This window comes from Vombatus ursinus, unplaced genomic scaffold, assembly GCF_900497805.2.
Source record: "Vombatus ursinus unplaced genomic scaffold, bare-nosed wombat genome assembly UNPS02005286.1, whole genome shotgun sequence".
In the NCBI taxonomy this organism is placed as follows: Eukaryota; Metazoa; Chordata; class Mammalia; order Diprotodontia; family Vombatidae; genus Vombatus; species Vombatus ursinus.
Window position 1 is genome coordinate 14,855,006 of NW_020945064.1, and position 19,389 is coordinate 14,874,394.

Genomic DNA, 19,389 nt, shown 5'->3' on the forward strand with positions numbered 1-19,389 from the left:
CCTCAGAAAGCTTAAAATCTAGTCAGAGAGATAAGACCAATACACATGAAGGAACCAGTAAAGGAATATACAACATGCCCCTTGTGTCAGAGACTCTCATGACACAAAAATTAGGAGGGTTTTCTGACTCTTCAATAAGCCACCAAGCAGATGTCTCTATTGCCCTATGAACTGGTCTAAATAGGCTTCAATATGCGTTACAATACTTTCAGACAGTGTTTGAGATGCCTATGAAATGCAGAGAGTTATTATACAAAGAGCAATCAAAAAGTATAACAAAGGAAGGTGGGAAATAATCAGGACTAATGCTACTGAATATTTCATCACCTGACATTCTTAGTTCAAGAGGGTGCTCACTCTTCTCTTTCTCCTCTGCAGAGGTGGGGGCCTAGGGGTGTGGAACTTTGCAAATACTGTCAGATTCAATTGACATGTTGGTTAGTTTTGCCAAGTTGCAAAATAACATGGCAGGCATTGTCAGCAAATGTTGGAACCAGGGTATTTCATTCATTCACCCTATATCATCAAACAAACTTCTCTTTCTCATATACAAATTGGAAATATGTTCTTCTCGGGTTATTAAGCCACTAGCAGGGCAAGGCCATTTTCAAACTTGTGTGCATTCCCCAGTATCTAGAATAATGTTATGTACATGAATTGTAGGGTCATAGATTCAGATCTGGATGGGATGTTGGAGAGCAAATCCATCCCCTCATTTTAAAGATGAAGAAACTGAGGCCTAGACTCAATGCTTAATAAATGTTTATTGGATGAAAATGAACAAACCTGACTTTGGGAGTGCATAAAAGGAAAGAAAAGCTATGGCCAATAGTATTCCTTTTGCTTAGTTTAACTACCAACCTCTTATATGAGCCTTCCTGAGACAAGGTGTGATTTAGACCAGACCTTCTCATGGAAGAAAAAATAAGAGGCATTTAGTCAGTAGATGAAAGTGTCAATGATGAAGTATATCTTTGTGCTTTCTTAGGTAAGCATGTAAATCTGGGGTTTATTATGCAGCGTGTGGAATCAGGCAGAACTCTATCTCTATAAGAATGATGGGCTGGATTCCTGAACCACCAATCTTGTGTTAGATGGGTGTCTCTGTCAGCATTCCAAATCATAGATTCCCAGAGGTGAAAGGACTCTCAAAGTCATCTATTCTAACCCAAAAGTGTGAACCCTCTGTAACATCCTCAATAAGAGGTCCATTCAGTGACCCCCTCTGACATGGAAATCAACACCTAGTTAAGCCTAAGCTAAGCGAAGGGAGGCAACATAGTTCAGAGGAAAGGATACTGGATTTGGAGTCCAAGGACATGGGTTCAAATCCTAGCTCTGCCATTTAGTAGCTATAGACCTTGGCCAAGTCCCTTAACCTTGCTAGTCCTTCTTTTCCTCTTCTTTGCTGGAATATATAACCTCTGAGCCACTCTTCAGCTCTAAAGCCATGTTCCTAGAACCTCCTGGGGCAGCCCTCTCCATTTCTGAGCAGCTCTTCTAAGAAAGTTCTTCTTTAAATTTCCACAAAACCTGCCTCTCTTCAATTTCCCCACTGCTCCTAGTCTTGCCCTCCAGGGTCAAGCAGACAAATCCAATCCTTCTACATAGTAGCCCTTCAAATACTTGAAGATGCAAAGTCTTTTCTTCTCAGACTCCCTTACATCTCAACACCCCCAGCTCCTTACAGAACATGGGTTTGAGTCCCCTCCTCTTCCTGATTGCCTTCCTCTGGAAACCCTCCAGTTGGTCAATATCTCTTCTAAAACATGGCACCCGGAATGGACCGCTATGCTCCAAATACTGTTGGAGAGGAGATTTTCTACCAGTTGGACTTTGAAATAACTCCTGAGTCCACAAATACCCTCTCCAGAAAGAGTCCCCAGAGAAGACATTGCCTTGTTGCATGAGAAATCTGCAAAGGTAGGATTCCTGTCTCACAAACGTCCTCAAAATACCGCACACAATGCCAGAGTTTCCAAATCATCTGCAGCATTGTTCATTAATGAGAAAAACTGACATATGGTCTATAGTTATAATTTTCCAAGACGGTAGTTTTGAATCAAAAAACCTCCCCTAAAAATTAGACTTGAGGGGAGAAATAACCCTGCCTGGTGACATAGTCAAAATCTCCCTCACTGAAATGTTCCATTTTCTCACCCAGAATTATCCTTGGCCTCCATCCACACCAGATCACAGTTATACAGAGAATTGCCCATTTTCCAAACCTTGGCTCCCCACTGGTATTAATGCTTCTCTCCCCATCAGATTCCCCAGAGCGTAATAAACATATGAACCCCAACAGCTCTGTTGCATATGTACACAGTCAGATTGGAGGGTCGCATCCTGTTCCTTAAACCCTGGCTCTTAAGCCCATTTAGTGCAGGCTGTCACTGTTTAAGTGAGAAAAACAGAATCTCTCTAACCCGCATTCATCGCAGGGTGAGTGTCTGTTCACTTTTGGAAGAACAAGTAGAGAAAGTAGTCAGTCTGAAAGGACGAAAGCTGTGAGTTTGAGACCCAATGCTGCAACAAGTTACAGTTGTCCCTTCCACATCACAGGGGTTAGGGGTACAGCACCCCACAATCTGGAAAATCTGCATAAAATTGTTTGGCCCTCCCTTTGTACCAGAGAAGAAGTCTGAGTGTTTTCTTTTTCTTTTATGGGGTGTTTACAATATCTAATTGGAAGATTTGGTTAAGTATGTGATCATAGGCTGTGTCATCTGCAGCCTCCACAAAACTCCCCCAAAATTCCCATTTAATTTCTTATGCCGACCCTCAATACATCGAAACCGTGGTGGGGGAAGATGCAATGTAGAAAGGATAACTGTATTTTCTCTCTGAGACTCAGGTTACTTCTCTGCAAAAATAAAGCGAGGGTCAGAGGAGATGATCTCTCTGGGCCTTTCTGGTTCTCATTCCATCTTTGACGGTCTTGTACTGAACCCTGAGGTTAAGGTCACAGAGTTGGCCATGCCTTCACCAGAAGCTAAAGGAGGGGAGCTCCATTTAGATAGCTCTGCTCTGCAGCATCACTCACACGTGAGGAATAAACTTATACAGGAGCAGAAATAAAGGTGTGAGCTTCCAGAAGTGGGTTTCAAAACTCCTAATGTTCTCCTTTTGGCAGCATGTCAGTTTTCAATCTTGCTGGAATATGAGGTGTTTGGGGGGATGGTTGGGTTTTTTCATAATTGACGTAATTTTCCTTTTGTTCACCGAGTTCTTTCTTAGCTAAAAATAAAACCATTTCAGATAAATTTGTATCCAGGTGTCCTTCCAGCACAGTGGGGTTGCGTAATCGATAGAACAGAAGCAGTCTGCTGTATTCCCAAGCCTGCTTGGGGAATCCCTCGCGTATGCAGGTCAGAGAGTGTCGCTGGGGCCTTGAAGTCAGTGCTTGTCTTTTATATCTTAGTTCTGAATGTCGAAGAGCAAAGGCGAGGGAAGGAGGAGCACCATGGAAATGACAGAAAGGTGGTGCTCATAGCAGGAGCTAGCATGGGGCAGCCGGACCTCTGCCCACATGCTGATATCCAGGAGACTAGGGAGGGAGTGATTCTTCCCCAAGGGGTACAGCATCAGCTGTGTAGTTGGTCCAACTTCCCACCAACTTTCTATGCTTTCCCAACTGGATCCCTCAACCACACAGGAGCGGGCATATCTTATATTCTCAAGACCTGAGTTTGGCCTCAGACATTTACCACCTGGGTGACTGAGGGCAAGTCTGTGAACCTCTCTTTTCCTCATCTGTAAAATGGGGCTGATAATAGCACCTACCTCACAGGTTTGTGAGGACCAAATGAAATAGCTTGGATAAAGTGCTTGGCAAACTTTAAAGTGCACTACAAACTGTAGATATTATTAGGAAAACAGATTTATTAAGGACAAAGCATTGTGGTAGAGTAGAAAGATGGCTTGCCTTAGAGTCAGAAGGCCCAGGGTTCAAGGAATTCTCCAGGACAATACAATGCGGCCAAGTTGCTGGCCTGCGACCCCACAATCTGCTTCCACCAAGGAGAATTTTAATTTCTTGAGGAGAGAGGCTGTTTTTGTCTCCCCAGCACCTACCACAATGTCAGGTACACAGCAGATACTTAACAAGTGCCGTTTGGATACCTGAAAGAAAGAAGGACTCAAGAAGGAGCTGCCCACATTGGTGAAATCACAGGTCTGGACATTAAATAAAGAGGTAGTGAAAGGGTGAGAAATTCCCTTCTTCTTTAAGAAGGACAAGAAATATAGGGGTGGGGGCAGGTAGGTGGCGCAGTGGATAGAGCACCAGCCCTGAAGTCAGGAGGACCTGAGTTCAAATCCGGCCTTGTACCAAACACTTGACATTCACTAGCTGTGTGACCCTGGGCAAGTCACTTAACCCCAATTGCCTTAAAAAAAATAAAAAAGAAATCTAGGGGTGCTGGAAATGAAGAAGGAGTCAAAACAGTGTTTTCCTCGACAGGCAGGACCTCCCCTGGCAGTAAGCAGCAGAGCCATGATTTGAACCCAGGCTCTCCAACTCTCTTGTATTATAGTCATTTGTATTCCTGTCTTTTCTCCTTCCTAGATTGTGAGCTCCATCAGGGCAGGGACTATTTTATCTCAAGTTTCTCTCTCTCCAAGTATGTAGCCTAGGGGAGGACTCTGCACTCAGCAGGCACCCAATACACTTTCACTGAAATGGACAAATAAAGGCAAGGAGAGAATCCAAATGTAAAACAAGTCAAAGAATTATAGCCATGAGGATCATCTCTTCCCACCTTTTCATTTTACAGGTGTGGAAACTGAGGCCCAGGCAGGCCCCATAGCGGCACAGGCAGAGGTATTAGCATTAGGAACCAGCCCCTCAGGCTCCAAAGCCAGTCCTCATTCTGCTAGGCCAGGCTGTCCTCACACTTAGGAATGACACATTTTGGAGGGGGTTTTAATTACTATTTTATAAAGTGGACTACTAAGTTCAATGCTTGGGCAGCTTGGTGGAGCCACAGTGCATAGAGCACCAGCCCTGGAGTCAAGAGGGCCTGAATTCAAATCCAGCCTCAGACACTTAGCAGCTGTGTGACCTTGAGCAAGTCACTTAACCCTGTTTGCCTCAGTTTCCTCATCTGTAAAAGGAGCTGGAGAAGGAAATGGCAAACCATTCCAGTATCTTTGCCAAGAAAACCCCAAACAGGGTCACGAAAGAGTCAGACATAATTGAAGAATGACGGGATAACAATTGTTAGGAAGTTCTTCCTTATATTGAGACAAAATTTGTCCACTGTAATTTGTGTGATCAATCCTACTTCTGCTCTCTTGGAGTCACGCACCAAATTCTAACACTTTTCCATATGACAGCCTTCAAATGTTGGGAGACAGCTGTCATGGCCCTTCAAAGTCTTCCCTAGGTTGACTATCCCTTCTGCTAATTCTCCCGTGACAGTGATCCTGGTCCTCCATCATCATGGTCACTCTCCTGTAGGCACTGTCATGTTCATCACGGTCCCTCTTAAAATGCTGTACACTGAGCTAAATAAACACCAAACTCCAGACATAGCCTTGTGGTTCTGTGATAGATGAACAGAATCCAAGAGCTGAAAAGGACCTTGAGACATCACCTCAATCAGTCTTCCCCTTTCACCAAGTAAATGACCAACCGATCCAGGTCTGGGAGTTGTTTCTTTTCTTACTCACCTCTATGCAGTTTCTATTCCTTTTATTGGGAAAAAAAGAACTTAGAAAGAATATCAACAAAGAAATAACCCTATAATACTTAGATTCTTTCATTTTCATATACCCTTTGTTGAAAGGGTCCTTAGAGGTATACAGTCCAACCTCCACCTAAATCATGATGCTCTACACCGTGAGCACTTGCCAGGTGGTCATCTCGCCTCTGTTTGAAGACACTCAATGATAAGAAATTCACTCTCTCTTGAAGCAATCCATTCCATTGTTGGAGAGCTCTAATTACGGAGAAGATTCTTCCTATTTTGATCCAAAATCTTTGTCCTGAAAAAATCTACCCACTTATGCTCATTCTGCCCTCTGAGACCAAGGAAATTCACTCTAATTCCCACTCCACAGGATCAGTGTTTATTTAGAATAATTTTCTTATTCATTAAAATGACTTGTAATGCCCATTAGACTATAATCAACTCCCATTGGAAAATACCAGAATTTTTTAAAAAATTAATTTTTCAAGCAGAATCCCATGTGGATATTAGCATAGAACCTTTTATCCAAGTACAGACACCTTGTTCTCATGACAGCACAGTCAAGAACAGGATCCCTAGAGATACTACTTCCAGCAGCCCAAGTAATCTCAAGAGTTTTCAAAGATTAAAGCTACTCAAATATTTACTGAACATCTACTGTGTGCAAAGCATAGCACCTGCTCTCAAAGAGTGTCCTCCAAACAACAATGTAAGGACTTGAGTGGTCCTAGAAGATATTTACCCAGCCTTGGCTCAGGAAAGCTTCCCTCCAGGTCTCAGCAAGTCTAAACTGAGATAGTAGTTGGAAGAAAGCCTAGTCATGCCATGCTTTCTGGATTAGCCAAGGACCGCTGTTTCAGACGCCTCCAAATGCTTAGAAGGATAAGAAAATAAGTAACCAAGGTATCTGGAATTCCCTACCCATGTGATATGATTGAGTTATGGTATGCCTCTATGGTACAGGGAAGAGGAAATGAACATTCTTTTCCATAGCAAGTCATCCTCATTTGTAAAATGCAGGAATTGGACTAGAAAACAACAATAATAATAGCTAATATAGCTAGAAATGGCCTGAAGTCTTCCTAACTTCAGCGCTCTAGCTACTGAGACACCAAGATGGTTCCTGAGGTCTCTCCCAGCTCTCCATCCACGATGCAAATCTCATGATCCATTTATAGCACCATATCTTCCCCTATCATAGAGGTGGCATTCCTTAAAAGGGTGGTGACTGGGTCAGGGATAAAGGGCCTTCTCCATTTCTCTTTGCTTTTTGACCCCCAATACCCGAGATATTCTAAGCAACTTCTCACATCGTTTAAATCAACCCAGAATACATCAATAGAGGGTCCGATACATGAAACCTAAAAATGTGATTCTTCCCTTACACCTTTACAATCCTGGCACTAGACTAGTCTCTTTCATCTGAATGGCTAACAGAACATTACAGATATTACCCACAGACTGAATGGTAAATCTAATTCTTTTTTGCTTTTGCATATAAATATCAGGGAGCTCACGTTGAGTGTTAAGGGATGCAATCAAAATTAGGGTCACAAAATAAAGAAAGCTCTCACAAGCCAATTAGTCTAGTATCTCTGGTCTCTGATTAAAGAGGGGGGAAATCACTACCTCCTGAGGCCCATTGGACAGCTCTGACTGTCAGAGAGAGGCAGTGTTGTTTAATGGTTAGAATGCGGAGGTTGGAGTCAAGAACCAGGTCACACAGCTACTAAGTGTCTGAGGCCAGATTTGAATTCATGACCATGAGTCTTCCTGATTCCAAGCCCAGTGCTCTATCCACTGCACCACCTAGCTGCCCCCATGGAATCTAGATCCCTCAAAAATGTAGCATGACAGACTTTGCCAAATTCTAGAATCCAGACATGTTATGTCACATTACAGTAGCCAGACAAATACATTGTTTTAAGTTTTACAAAGTACTTTACATTTTTATCTCCTGTAAGCCCCACAAGGGAAAGCTTACAGATATCGTTACACCTGTTTTGAAGATAAGAAAGCTAAGGGTCAGAAGGGTTAAGTGATTTGCCCATGGTCTCAGTTTTTAAAGATGAGAAGTGAAATTTGAACCCAGGTCTCTACTAATTCCAAATCCAACCCTCTTGCCACTACGCCATGCTGACTCTGCAACATTCCCCAGATCTACCTGTCCAGCTGCCCTGTCAGAGAAGGAAATGAGGTTGCTCTGTCATGGACTGTTCTGGATGAAGCCATGCTAGTATTCAGTGAGAACTACTTCCCTTTCCAAGTGCTTACAAACCAGCCCTTGAATAGTGTGCCCTTGAATTATGCCAGGAAAATTTGGCCCATAGATTGCATCACCCTCTTCCTTTTTTTTGAAAATCAGAATAAAATTGGCTCTTCTCCAATTATGCAACATCTCTCATTCTATACCATCTTTCTAAGAATCACTGATGACTCAGAAATCACAGATCCAGAATGAGGGATGCATGGCTAGGCAGCAGTTTGTCTGAAAACAATCTTGGGGGGTTTGGTGGACAGCAGGCTCGGTATAAATCAGCAGTGAGATGTGACAGCCAAGAAAGCTAACAGGTCTTGGGCTGCATCGAGAGAGGCACAGGCATAGCTTCTAGTAATAAGGAGGTGATAGTCCCTGGGTCAGACCCCTTCTGACATTCTACTTAGCTCTGGGCCCCCAGTCTAAGAAGGGCATACAGGGAACATGCAAGGGACAATAGCCAGAATGGCAAAGGTCTTTGAATCCATGTCATGTGGATCAGTTGAGAAAATGGGAGATGTTTAGCCTACACGAGAGAGCCTTGGAGTGGGGGAGCAAGTCTTTGAAGGGCTGTCATGTGGAACAGCCATCCGGAAGGCAGTGAAAAGAGCACGGCTCCAGAGTCAGAGGGCGTGGGTTCAAATCCCTCCTCTGACACATATTGCCCGAGTGACCTTGGGCAGGCCACTCAATCTCGCCATCTGCAAAATGGTCTTTAAGGTTCCTTTTAGTTCTAGATCTAGCAAATTTAGAATAGAGTCAGAAAGCATGTCCTAACAATTAAGTGGGGGATGTCCAAGAGCGGGATAGGCTGCCTATCCTTTTAATTTACAACATTATTCCATCTCCCCACACATGCATCCACAAACTTTTATTCTGTTCCTTTTAAATAAAATAGACCCATCTAGGGCCATATTCCAGGTATGAGCCCCATCTACCAAATTGCAATGATACCTATGAGTTCAAATTTGCCTGTTAGCTTAGGCATAATTCTCTATCTAGTTTATAAAATTATCCTATTTATGCATTTGTATAAATGAATAAGCTTAAACCTGCACTAAGGCTTTTGGAACACCCAGTACAAATGGCTGAGTTGGAAGGGAAGCATAGAGGTCATCTATAACTTCTATCCTAGAATTAAAAATTGGAAGGTATAGCGGAGATCATCTGGTCTGAGTCTTTGTTTTACAGAGGAGGAAACTGAGGCCCAGAATGGAGGCGTGACTGGCCCAAGGTCACATATTGTTGGAGCCAGAATTCAAACCTAGGCTTTCTGAAGCAATGCTGTACTTTTTTGGGTGGTGGGGGAGTAAAAGGGAAGGAAACACATCTAATTATGAAACTTCCTTTCAAGCTGTCCAATATCTCCACTCATTCTGGTTGCAGCTCCTTTAGTAAAAAACCACTAAACTTATAGAGGCAGGTGTGAGAATAGCTGCTAGGTTAATGTATTCCTCATTTCTGGCCCTGGATCCTTTCTTAAATTTCTTGGAACATCATGGCTGATATCACCAATATTACTGATATCACTGATCCCAAGTCGTTAAATGTATATTATCATGTATAGAAATAACTATTTTAACATCTCCATGTGGCTGACAATGTGTTCTCCACATAAACACACCACCAATCTGCTCATCCAAGAACACTTTGTCATTTTAAGATCGATTAAAAATTTGAGGAGGTGCTATGATATAGTGAAAAGAGTAATGGCTTTGGAGAAAAGATCTGAATTCAAATCCTGATTTGCTTCTTATTTCCTGTGTGACTTTCAGCAAGTTATTTACCCTTTCCAGACCTCAGATTCCTCCTCTATGAAACAAGGGACTTATACTAGGTGAACCTCTAAGATTACTTCTTGATCCAATGATCTTTGTTTAAGTGATAGGATATGTGTAAAGTTGCTTTAAAGTAAACCAGAAACCTAGCAGATGTCACATTGTTAAGCTGTTTATGCTGAGAATGGAAAGAATGCAAAATAAATGATTTAACTGTGACATTTCAACCAGGTTTTTAGACCCACAAAAACCACAGAACTCACAATTGTTGGTCCCGAGAGCCCTCATTTCATCAGTTAGAATATTTTTAGCACATGGGACTCGGTGGGGATTTTTTTTTCCTCTTGGAGTGGACCAATGAATGAACAAAAATTAAAGAGAAGCTTTGATAAGCCAAAGTCCATTAAGAAATGCTCCATGAATTGATTAAATGCAGAGTTTTCAAACTACATTTTTAAAAGCTTGCTGTTTTTCTGTGTGGCTTTTCAGACAGCTACTTAATAAACATTAAGGACAAAATTCATTTCTTTTATCTCCACAGCTCTCCCCCCGGCCATCTCTGCAGCACAGTATGGCCCCCTGTAACGAACAATGACTGACCTTGGAGGATTGCAGAGGCCCAAAGAACAGAGCATTAGACCCCTTTTCTATGGTCTGGTTGCCCATCTTCTCTCTCAGAGGTGACGACTTTCATTAGCAAACCTAGTACTGACAATCCTTCCCTGCCTTCCCCCCTCACCCTCAACACACCAGCTTGGACCACTCATCGTCCTGGACACCATGTAGTAGGGCTTCAACGGGTTGTGACGATTGAGTTGCAATGGTTTTACACACTTCCCCATTTCCCTGTTGCTGTCTGTCTATTCTACATCGCCTTTCTTGGGCTCTGATCTGCCCATTTTACTGGCTTGTGGACAGACTTGTAGCCTCCTGGATACCAACTACCAATGAGAAGTGCCAAAGGGGGTCTCTGTGCTGGGCCCTCCGCTTTATCTTCACCACACCCATTTACTTGGCTCTCTGTACTCTGTCAATACCCAGTGCCATATTTGGGTTTCTTTTGTGGAACCCTCTCCAGCTATGTAGGCGACCATACATCTATTCTAGGCTGGAAGACAAGAGCCAGGCCAGTGGTACTATACTTCTCAATGAATGGAAGGCCTCGGGCCCTGGGAAAAGTTTCTGTTTCGGCACTGCCAACGTCTGTCTCCTCCCTGAATGCATGGCAAGGGTGAACAATCTTTCCAACACACAAGACCGGGCCAAAGAAATTGGGCAGAGAATCCGAAATGGAGCCAGTAGGCCCCAGATCAAAATATACATAGACTCCCCGACAAACACCTCTATCAGTGCAGCGAGCTTCAGCAGTCTGGCGTCCCCCCAGGGCAGCGACGGCCCCAACAAAGCTGTCAATGTGGGCATCAAGAGAACGACCTCCATGGAGTACAAGGGTGACAACGGGAGTCCAAACAACAGCGAAGAGAACCGGAACCCCAAAAGCGGTGGGGACTTTCATGACGTTGAAGACAACGCCTGCATCATCCGGATCGGAGGAGAGGACGGCCAGCTGTCTGATCCAGAAGCCGACGGCACTGGTGACTGCCAGATGGAAACTCCTCCAGAGAATAAAGCAGAGAGCCAGAAGGGCCAAACCCCCAACCATAAGGCCAAGGAAGGGGACGCTGGGAGCTTAGACAGCTACACCGCATCGAGAGAGTCCCTGGTGAAGGTCCGGATTGGGGAGAGCACCACAGACCAAAGCTCTGTCAACAACAAGTTGCTCCACAAGACTTCCACGCTCAAGAAGACCTCGCTGCGAAAAAAGAAGCATACAGATGAGATCTTCGACCATGAGATCTCTGCCTTCTTCCCTGCCAACTTGGACTTCCTGTGCTTGCAGGAAGTGTTTGACAAAAGAGCAGCAGGGAAATTGAAAGACCAGCTCCACCAATATTTTGAATACATTCTGTACGACGTCGGGATCTACGGCTGCTGTTGCCCCTGTGAGATCCTGAGCAGCTCCTGCCCCTGTAAGATCCTCAACAGCGGCCTCCTTTTTGCCAGCCGCTACCCGGTTATGGACGCCGTCTATCACTGTTACCCCAACGGAGGAGGGACCGATGCCTTTTCTTCAAAGGGAGCCTTGTTTGTTAAGGTAAGAACCTCTACTCTCTGGGGCTTCGTCCTCTTCTGGCAGACCCCTCGGATAAGGAAGCTGTCCTCTTCCCTCTCTGCTAGGGCAACTGCATGGAATAGCATGGTGCTAATCCACTGTCTGACCTAAAGCAGGTTACTTCCACTCCTCTACAAATGACGGACAGCCTCTAACATCATAAGAGTCTATGGCAGTATTCTATGTGATGCCTAGGATGTCACACAAAAGATGCCATGATTGGGAAATCTCTAGTCACAACGCCATTGCAAATCAGCCAAAGGGTGACTAACAAGCTAGCTCCTGTGCACACAGCACACTCTTCCACAGCTAGACACTTAGTTTAAATGAGGATTGATAAGGAAAGCTAATGCAGATTAAAGGTGGTAAATTTGATAGATTGGGATTTCAGAGGCCTTAAAAGTCCATTAAAATTTCCCCATTAATTCGGTCCTTAATTGATGTGTTTCATTAGGCTTGTACTTCCCCGACTGCTTTCTAAAACAGGCACACACAGCATTAGATGGCTGCTTTGGGGGAGGTTCTGCCTACTACAATGTGGCTTCATTTTAGCAATAACCAATTGAAATTAATAATTGTTTCTTTTAATTTAAACGCAATTGAGGGAGTTTTTAGGTCATAATAATTTGGCCATTATGTATTGTCTTCTCACTCAACATGAGAAGTTTGTTTCCCTCCCTCCACCCCCCCAATACTTTCCCAAAGTTAAATTCAAGTTTTCTCAAAGAAATATTTTTACGCTCTATTGTGCAGTCAGATTTTTTTATGTCAGAGGTTAGAAGGGGCTTTTTATTATTATTAATATTTAAATTATTATTTAGATTTTCATCATTAATAACATGTCTCTTTACAGTTACAAAGCACTTTGCTCACAGTTTCTCTTCAGCCCTCAAAATAACACTGCAAATAGAGCAAGAAGTATTATTGCTATTTTACGGGTGAGGAAACTGAGGCTGACAGGTAAGATGACCTGCCCATTGTCACACGGATTAGTAAATAGCCAGGACTGTAACCCAGGTCATCTGATTCTAAATCCACAGGCTTCCCTTCTGTTACTGATTCTTTACTATTATAAGAACAACAACAATAGTGATAGTAGCCATTCATATACTTTTTTGTATATAATCACCCTTTGCATACATTATCTCATCTGATCTTCACAACAACTTGTAGAGTTAGGTACTCAGGAATTCTTTTTTCTCACTTTACAATGAAAAACATGAGACTCAAGCATCGATCAGGACCCTGCAGTTAATAAATGTCTGAGATGAGATTTGAGCCCAGGCGTCTCCTGACTCTGGGACTCACACACTTTCCATCACAGCACCTTGTCTGCTTTGGCACGTCTTCCCCACGAGGACTGTGCCAGCTTTGACTCATTCCACACATTTATGTAAAGCAGGAAAGGGACAGAGACCAATCTATGCACCACAGAGGTGAGGAAACCAGGACCCAGAGAGAAGGGCCCTGGCCAGAGCACTGGACTAGGAGTCAAAGGATTTGGGCTGCAGGCCTAGCTCTTCAGCAAACTAGATGTGTAACTTTAGATGGGCCATTGGCCTCTCTATATCTCTGCTTCTCCATCTGTAAAATTAAGCATAGGCTAGCTTACCTGGATACAAGTTAAGATGCCTGAAGGCTGGCACTGCTCCACTGTCATCTGTGGGTGGTAGTGACAGGCAGCATGGCGGATGGTTAGAAGGCTGGCCTTGGAGTCAGGAAGACTTGGGTTTGAGTCTTAGCTGCATGACCAAGGGCTGGTCAGTTGGGTTCTTAGTGTCCCAAGCAACTCTTTAAAGACTGTAATTTATAGATGAATTGCCCATCTGCATCAGTGAAGGATGTCTCCACACCAGGAGTTCCCCCAACTCTGCTGAAATCACAGGGCCAGACCGAACAATCTACCATAGAGCCTAGCACAGGGCTGCCCTTGGTAAATGTTTGTGGAATAAATGAACAGAATATCATGTCTAGCTCTGCAAAGCTATGTTCAATATCTCGTTGAGTTAATGACAGAGCTGATGCTAATGAGGCTTTTGTTTTCTCAGCCTAGTGCTGTGACCATCGTAAATGAGCATTTTAGCTGTGCTTAAGGTTTTGGGTGATAAATTGTCACTACAGGGAGTGGAGAACATGGCACAGTATGTGTTTCCTGCCTTGATCAACGAGTAGTGGAGGTCTCTCTTGAATACACAAACATACACACACACAACACACACACACACACACACACACACACTCCCTCCTCAGATATCTAACTCTCATAGCAATGGCCTTCCCACTTCCCTTCAGGACACTCAACAACTTGCTGAAATGTTTTATCAATCTTTCCATTAAAGCCTATGGTTCACCACTATGTGTGTGGCCCCTACTGGTTCATAGAGGGACCAGGTGCCTCAGGGCCCCTCTTGGTTAGCCCAATAATTGTGAGGAAGCCCTGGACACATGACAACATGGGGCAGGGTAATAAGGGGGAAAGGGGGGCTCTTCTTTGGGAGAGCTGACAATGCCTCTGAATTTATGTATTCTCTGTTATGAGGTCCTGAGCTTTTCACACAGAGTGTAATATGGTGAAACCAAATTAATTCCTGTTATAACAAGATCTACTCCATCTATTTTTGCCCACCATTTGACAGCATTTAACAGATTATATTTTGGTCGTGGCTGCCAGAGTTACTTTCCCATAAAAGCGGCGTTTCTTATGTAAGGCTTAGAATGGATAGTGCCCCATTAACTTGCATTCCATTAAAAAAATGAGCTTTCAGGGACTGGAAAGCCCAGCAATCGAAGAGTCTGTCACTTTACCTTAGCATCACCAGGTGAGAGCACAGTCCATGTCAGTAATAATTTGAAAAGCATTTTGTTCTCTTCCCACCTGGGACTAATTCTTCAACTCTTTGGTATTTATTTTGGTAACTTATCAAGCAATTTTCTGTGGTTCCTAATGCCTCGCCCCAACCCTGACCTACCGTATTGATTCAACAACCATTAATTAAATGCCTACTACGTGCTGAGCACTGTGCTGAGCAGAGATGCAAAGACAAAAGCAAAACTGATCTTTGTCCTCAAAGAACTTATAATTTAAATAAGGAGAAACAATAGTTCCACACCCTGAAAATTCCTTTTCACAGCCAATTCCTCTAGAAAATTTAAAGTGTGATTTTCAGAAACACTGAACTTTCACTTGACTGTTTTAAGAACTTCATATTATATAAGTTTTACTTATATTGAGTTTTATACAATACACACAGACAGACAGATGGAGTTTTACTACGCAAGAACCAGTAATTCTTAGCTACTACTACCAAGATCAGGGAGCAAGATTTGTAAGTAATTTCAAAAGCAGTACATTTAATTTCCCTTTTGAGGCAGAAGGACTCAGGTGACATCGAGTTCTAATTCAAATTTCCTTATGGATTTGGAAGCCATGTGCTCCCACAAACAAAACAAAAAAAATCCCTTTCTGGTATCTTGCTTTAAAAAGTGTTCAGACTCAGAGAAAGCAGGTATGGGTCTTGCTTAAAGTATGCCATATGAATTCTTCATCTATCCTGTTAGGGATGATCAGAAGGTTGGCCAAGAGAGAACATTATGATATAAAGGGTTTTGCATTGGTCTGAACACTTTCAGCCCTAAGTAGGTTCAGGTTGGCAGTGGTTCCAAATCTGGGAGCAAGAAGGGAGCCTTAATGCCTCCTAGGACCAACTATACATCCAGGTCTGGATCCCTGGGAATCCTCCCTTTTGGCACCCAACTGTTCTATGCTTCCAAGTTCACAGAACCCCAGAGCCAGAAAGGATTTCTGAAGCCATCTCGTCCAACTTCTATCTGAATAGGTAACTCTTTTATAGGAGACGAGTGTTCATTCAGCCTCTACCTGAAGACCTCCCATGACAGGGGACTCATGATCCTTTGCAGTAACCCATTCTTGGACAGTTCCAATCATAAGGCTTCTTTATTTGAAGGTAGAATCAGCCTCTCAGCAGTACCCTCCCTTTTTAATTCTTCTCCCCATCATTCTCGGTTCTGCTCTCTCAGGCCAAGCAGAACATACCTAATCTTTCTTCCACATGACAGCCCTTCAAATACCTGAAGAGAGCAGTCACATCTTTACTGCATAAGCATCCCCAGTTTCTTCAGCTGAGTATAATATCCCCGATGTGGTCTGACCATAGCAGAATACAGGACTATTCCCTCCCTCATTTCTGGATAATTTCCCTTAGTAAATGTGGCCTAAGTTCACAATAGCTCCGCTGGCTGCTATGACACATGATTGATTCATCCTGACCTTACAAGTCCAGTGAAATTCTAGCCATGGTTCCACCATCTTGTATTTGTGCAGTTCTAACTCAGACTTCTCATTCATTTCTATTACATTTCATCATTTTATATCAGCCCAGTATTCTAGACTGTTGAAATCATGTTGCATCCTGTTATCCAACATCTTAAGTATCAATCCCAGCTTTGTGTCACCTGCTAATTTAACGAGGGTCTGCACTAGGGTAGAGGCAATAGGAACAGAATGAAGGAAATGTAAGATATGTTTGAAGAGTAAAACTGACACGATTTGATCAGTTTAGATATGAGATAGTCATGAGGAGAAACGCTTGCCTTCAGGGAAAAAATGATAAGTTCATTTATGGACATGATGCATCTAAAGTAACCTGAGTTTATCAGTTGGCAATGTCTTTGAGGTAGTTAGAGATGTGAGTCTAGAAATCAGAAGAGAGATCAGGTTAGGAGATAGTGATTTGGGAGTCATTTACATAGATGTGGTAGTTGGGGCCATGAAAGTGAATGAAGTTGCCAAGGGAGAAGAAAAGAGAATCAATCCATCAATCAAGAAGCATTTATCAAGTGCTTACTGCATGCCAGGCACTATACTAAGCCTTGGGGATTCAAAGAAAAAGTACAAATGCCCCCTGCCCTCATGAAGCATACATTCTGATGGAAAAGTCAACAAATACATAAATAGGTGCATACAAGATGTATGCAGAGTAGATGGAAGATAATGTGAGAGGAGAAGGCTGGGTGGCTGGGAAAGGTCTCCTGCAGAAGGTGGCATTTGAGCTGAGTCCTGAAGGAAGCCAGTTATCCAAAGAGATGACTATGAGGAGAGAAAGCATGCTAGGCATGGAGGGCAGCCAGTACAAAGGCACAGAGATGGGGGATGGAACATCTTGGGTGAGGACCACCAAGTAGACCAATGTGGCTGGACCACAGTGTGTGGAGGGAAGAATATGTAAGAGGACTGGGAAAATAGCAAGGGGCTAGGTTGTAAAGAACTTTAAATGTCAAACGCTGGAGTTTACATCTGATGCCAGAGGTAAAAAGGAGCCAGGGAAGTTTACTGGGGGGCAGTGTGGGAGGAAGATGCGAATAGAAGTTGCCCTTGGTTGTAAAATCTAGTGTTTCTTTCTCTCCTCTTCCTTTCTCATCTCCTTTTTCTGCTGAGCAGACTTCAAACATCTTCTGCTTCTATATTGCTTCTTCCCGTCGGGGTCTTCTGCAGCCACCCTTGTTCCTTTAGGTCCCACCATGGTCACTGGTCCCCTGGAAGAAGAAGGTTCCTTCCTATTTATCCCCCCAGTTTCTGGCCATGGCCATCAGGCTATCCTTCTCTGACCTTGCAGATATCAGCCTTTCCTTTACTGTGAGTCTCTATGGCTTAAGTCCTACGCTGTCCCCTCTTTCCTATTCAGTTTGTTGGACACATATTCACAGACTGACTGGTTCTACCCTGTCCCCAAGTAAGGATCTTTCACCTATTGTTCTCTGCTTAGCTCCACAAGTGGCCATGTGGCCTTAATCATGGGTCACTGCAGTCTTTCCCTAGAACTTGTCATCACATGAAAACTCCCTCTCTCATCCTGTTTCAAAGCCCAAGCTCCCTTTTGGAACTCTCAGATCTCAGCTCATTTGTAAAGCAGAGATGTTTGACATACATACATACCCTGAGCCCAATAAATGGTCAAGCCTTTTCCAGCTTATAATACCAGGACCATTTATTTCCCTAGGGTTTTTTCTGATGATTCATTCATCAATGTATACCCTCAAAAGAGTGGGCTTCATCTGCCATAATCCTGGTCTTTCCAAGGAAAGGAAGTGGAAGGGAAGGAATAGAGGAAGGGAACAAGCATTTACTAAGCACCTACTATGTGCTAAGCACTTTGCTAAGTGCTTCACAGATATTATCTCATCTGATCTTCACAACCCTATGAGATAGATGCTATTATGATCCCCAGTTTACAGTTGAGGAAACTGAGGCAGACAGCGCTTAAGTGATGTACCCAAGGCCACACAGCGAGTAAGTGATGCCCCATTTGAACTATCGTCTTCCTAACTCCAGGTCTACCACTCCATCCACTATGCCACCTAGCTGCCTCAAAAGAATGTCAGAGGGGCAGCTAGGTGGCGCAGATGGGGCAGCTAGGTGGCACAGTGGATAGAGCACCAGCCCTGAAGTCAGGAGGACCTGAGTTCAAATCCGGCCTCAAGCCAAACACTTCACCCTTACTAGCTGTGTGACCCTAGGCAAGTCACTTAACCCCAATTGCCTTAAAAAAAAATAGAATGGCAAAGACAGAGATGATGTTTTGTATAAGATTATCATCTCTTCCAACTGCTAGTAAAATACTCTGCACACAATAAGCACTTAATAAATATTTGTTAACTTAAATCCAACTAAAGTTCAAAATATCAACTATGCTCTAAATGTACAGTAGGAAAAAAACAGTTCCCAAAAAGGAATTTTATCATGCCTCCCTAGCCTTAAATGCTATCCAAAATGCCCTCACACTTGCTGTGAAATTGGACTTAACACATACTCAGAACCGAATGCACATGAAGAGTTGCCACCACTTCTTCTCATTAGTGCCCTGTCTGGTCTTTAGATCCATTTCACTTTGGTCCTTAGTACTGTGATCAACCTTACTGGTGAATGGTTTACCACTGATGCCACATAAATGAGGTGCTGCTCCACCTGAGTTTTTACTAGAATTGGCCTTTCTATGGAAAAGCTAATAGAAAAGTAATCCTGTAGGGGAAGAGGGCAGGTGTTTATTGCATCGTTTTCAACCCAACTGGGACACATAGGGTTACTTGTAGGTACCATGTATGTGTTGAATGGCCTGGTAGGATGGATGCTGGAGTGCATAAGTTATGGTACTAGCCTCCTGATAACACTATGAACACCTAAGTAGGAAAACTGTGCTGCGTCATTATTAGCCTCTCCCCACCCCTCATCTGTGCTATTTCAGAGCGCCTCTAAAACACTGCCCTCTTCTAGGGACTCCTCTTGACAGAAAACATTAGTCCCTTTCCCTGGGCTGATTTACCTGTAGGGACACATACCTGTTCACATCAGGGGGTCCGGGATCTCATCAGCATGGGAACTCTTCTCAGCTGGTATACATCACACCCTACCCGTTCCCTCCTATGTGAGTCTTCTCTATGGCCTTCCACAAATCATCCACAGGAGATCTACCC

General features: G+C 43.4%; 1 protein-coding gene across 3 annotated transcripts in view; it reads left to right on the forward strand.

Moving 5' to 3' along the window:
• The window catches only part of SMPD3 (sphingomyelin phosphodiesterase 3), a 252,378-nt gene that overhangs the window by 208,805 nt on the left and 24,184 nt on the right, over positions 1 to 19,389 (forward strand). For all 3 annotated transcript variants that reach the window (XM_027847630.1, XM_027847628.1, XM_027847629.1), the window contains one exon: positions 10,270 to 11,883. In XM_027847630.1, coding sequence (XP_027703431.1) covers positions 10,549 to 11,883 — 1,335 coding nt within the window. In that variant the 5' untranslated portion in view covers positions 10,270 to 10,548. The remainder of the gene's footprint in view (positions 1 to 10,269; positions 11,884 to 19,389) is intronic.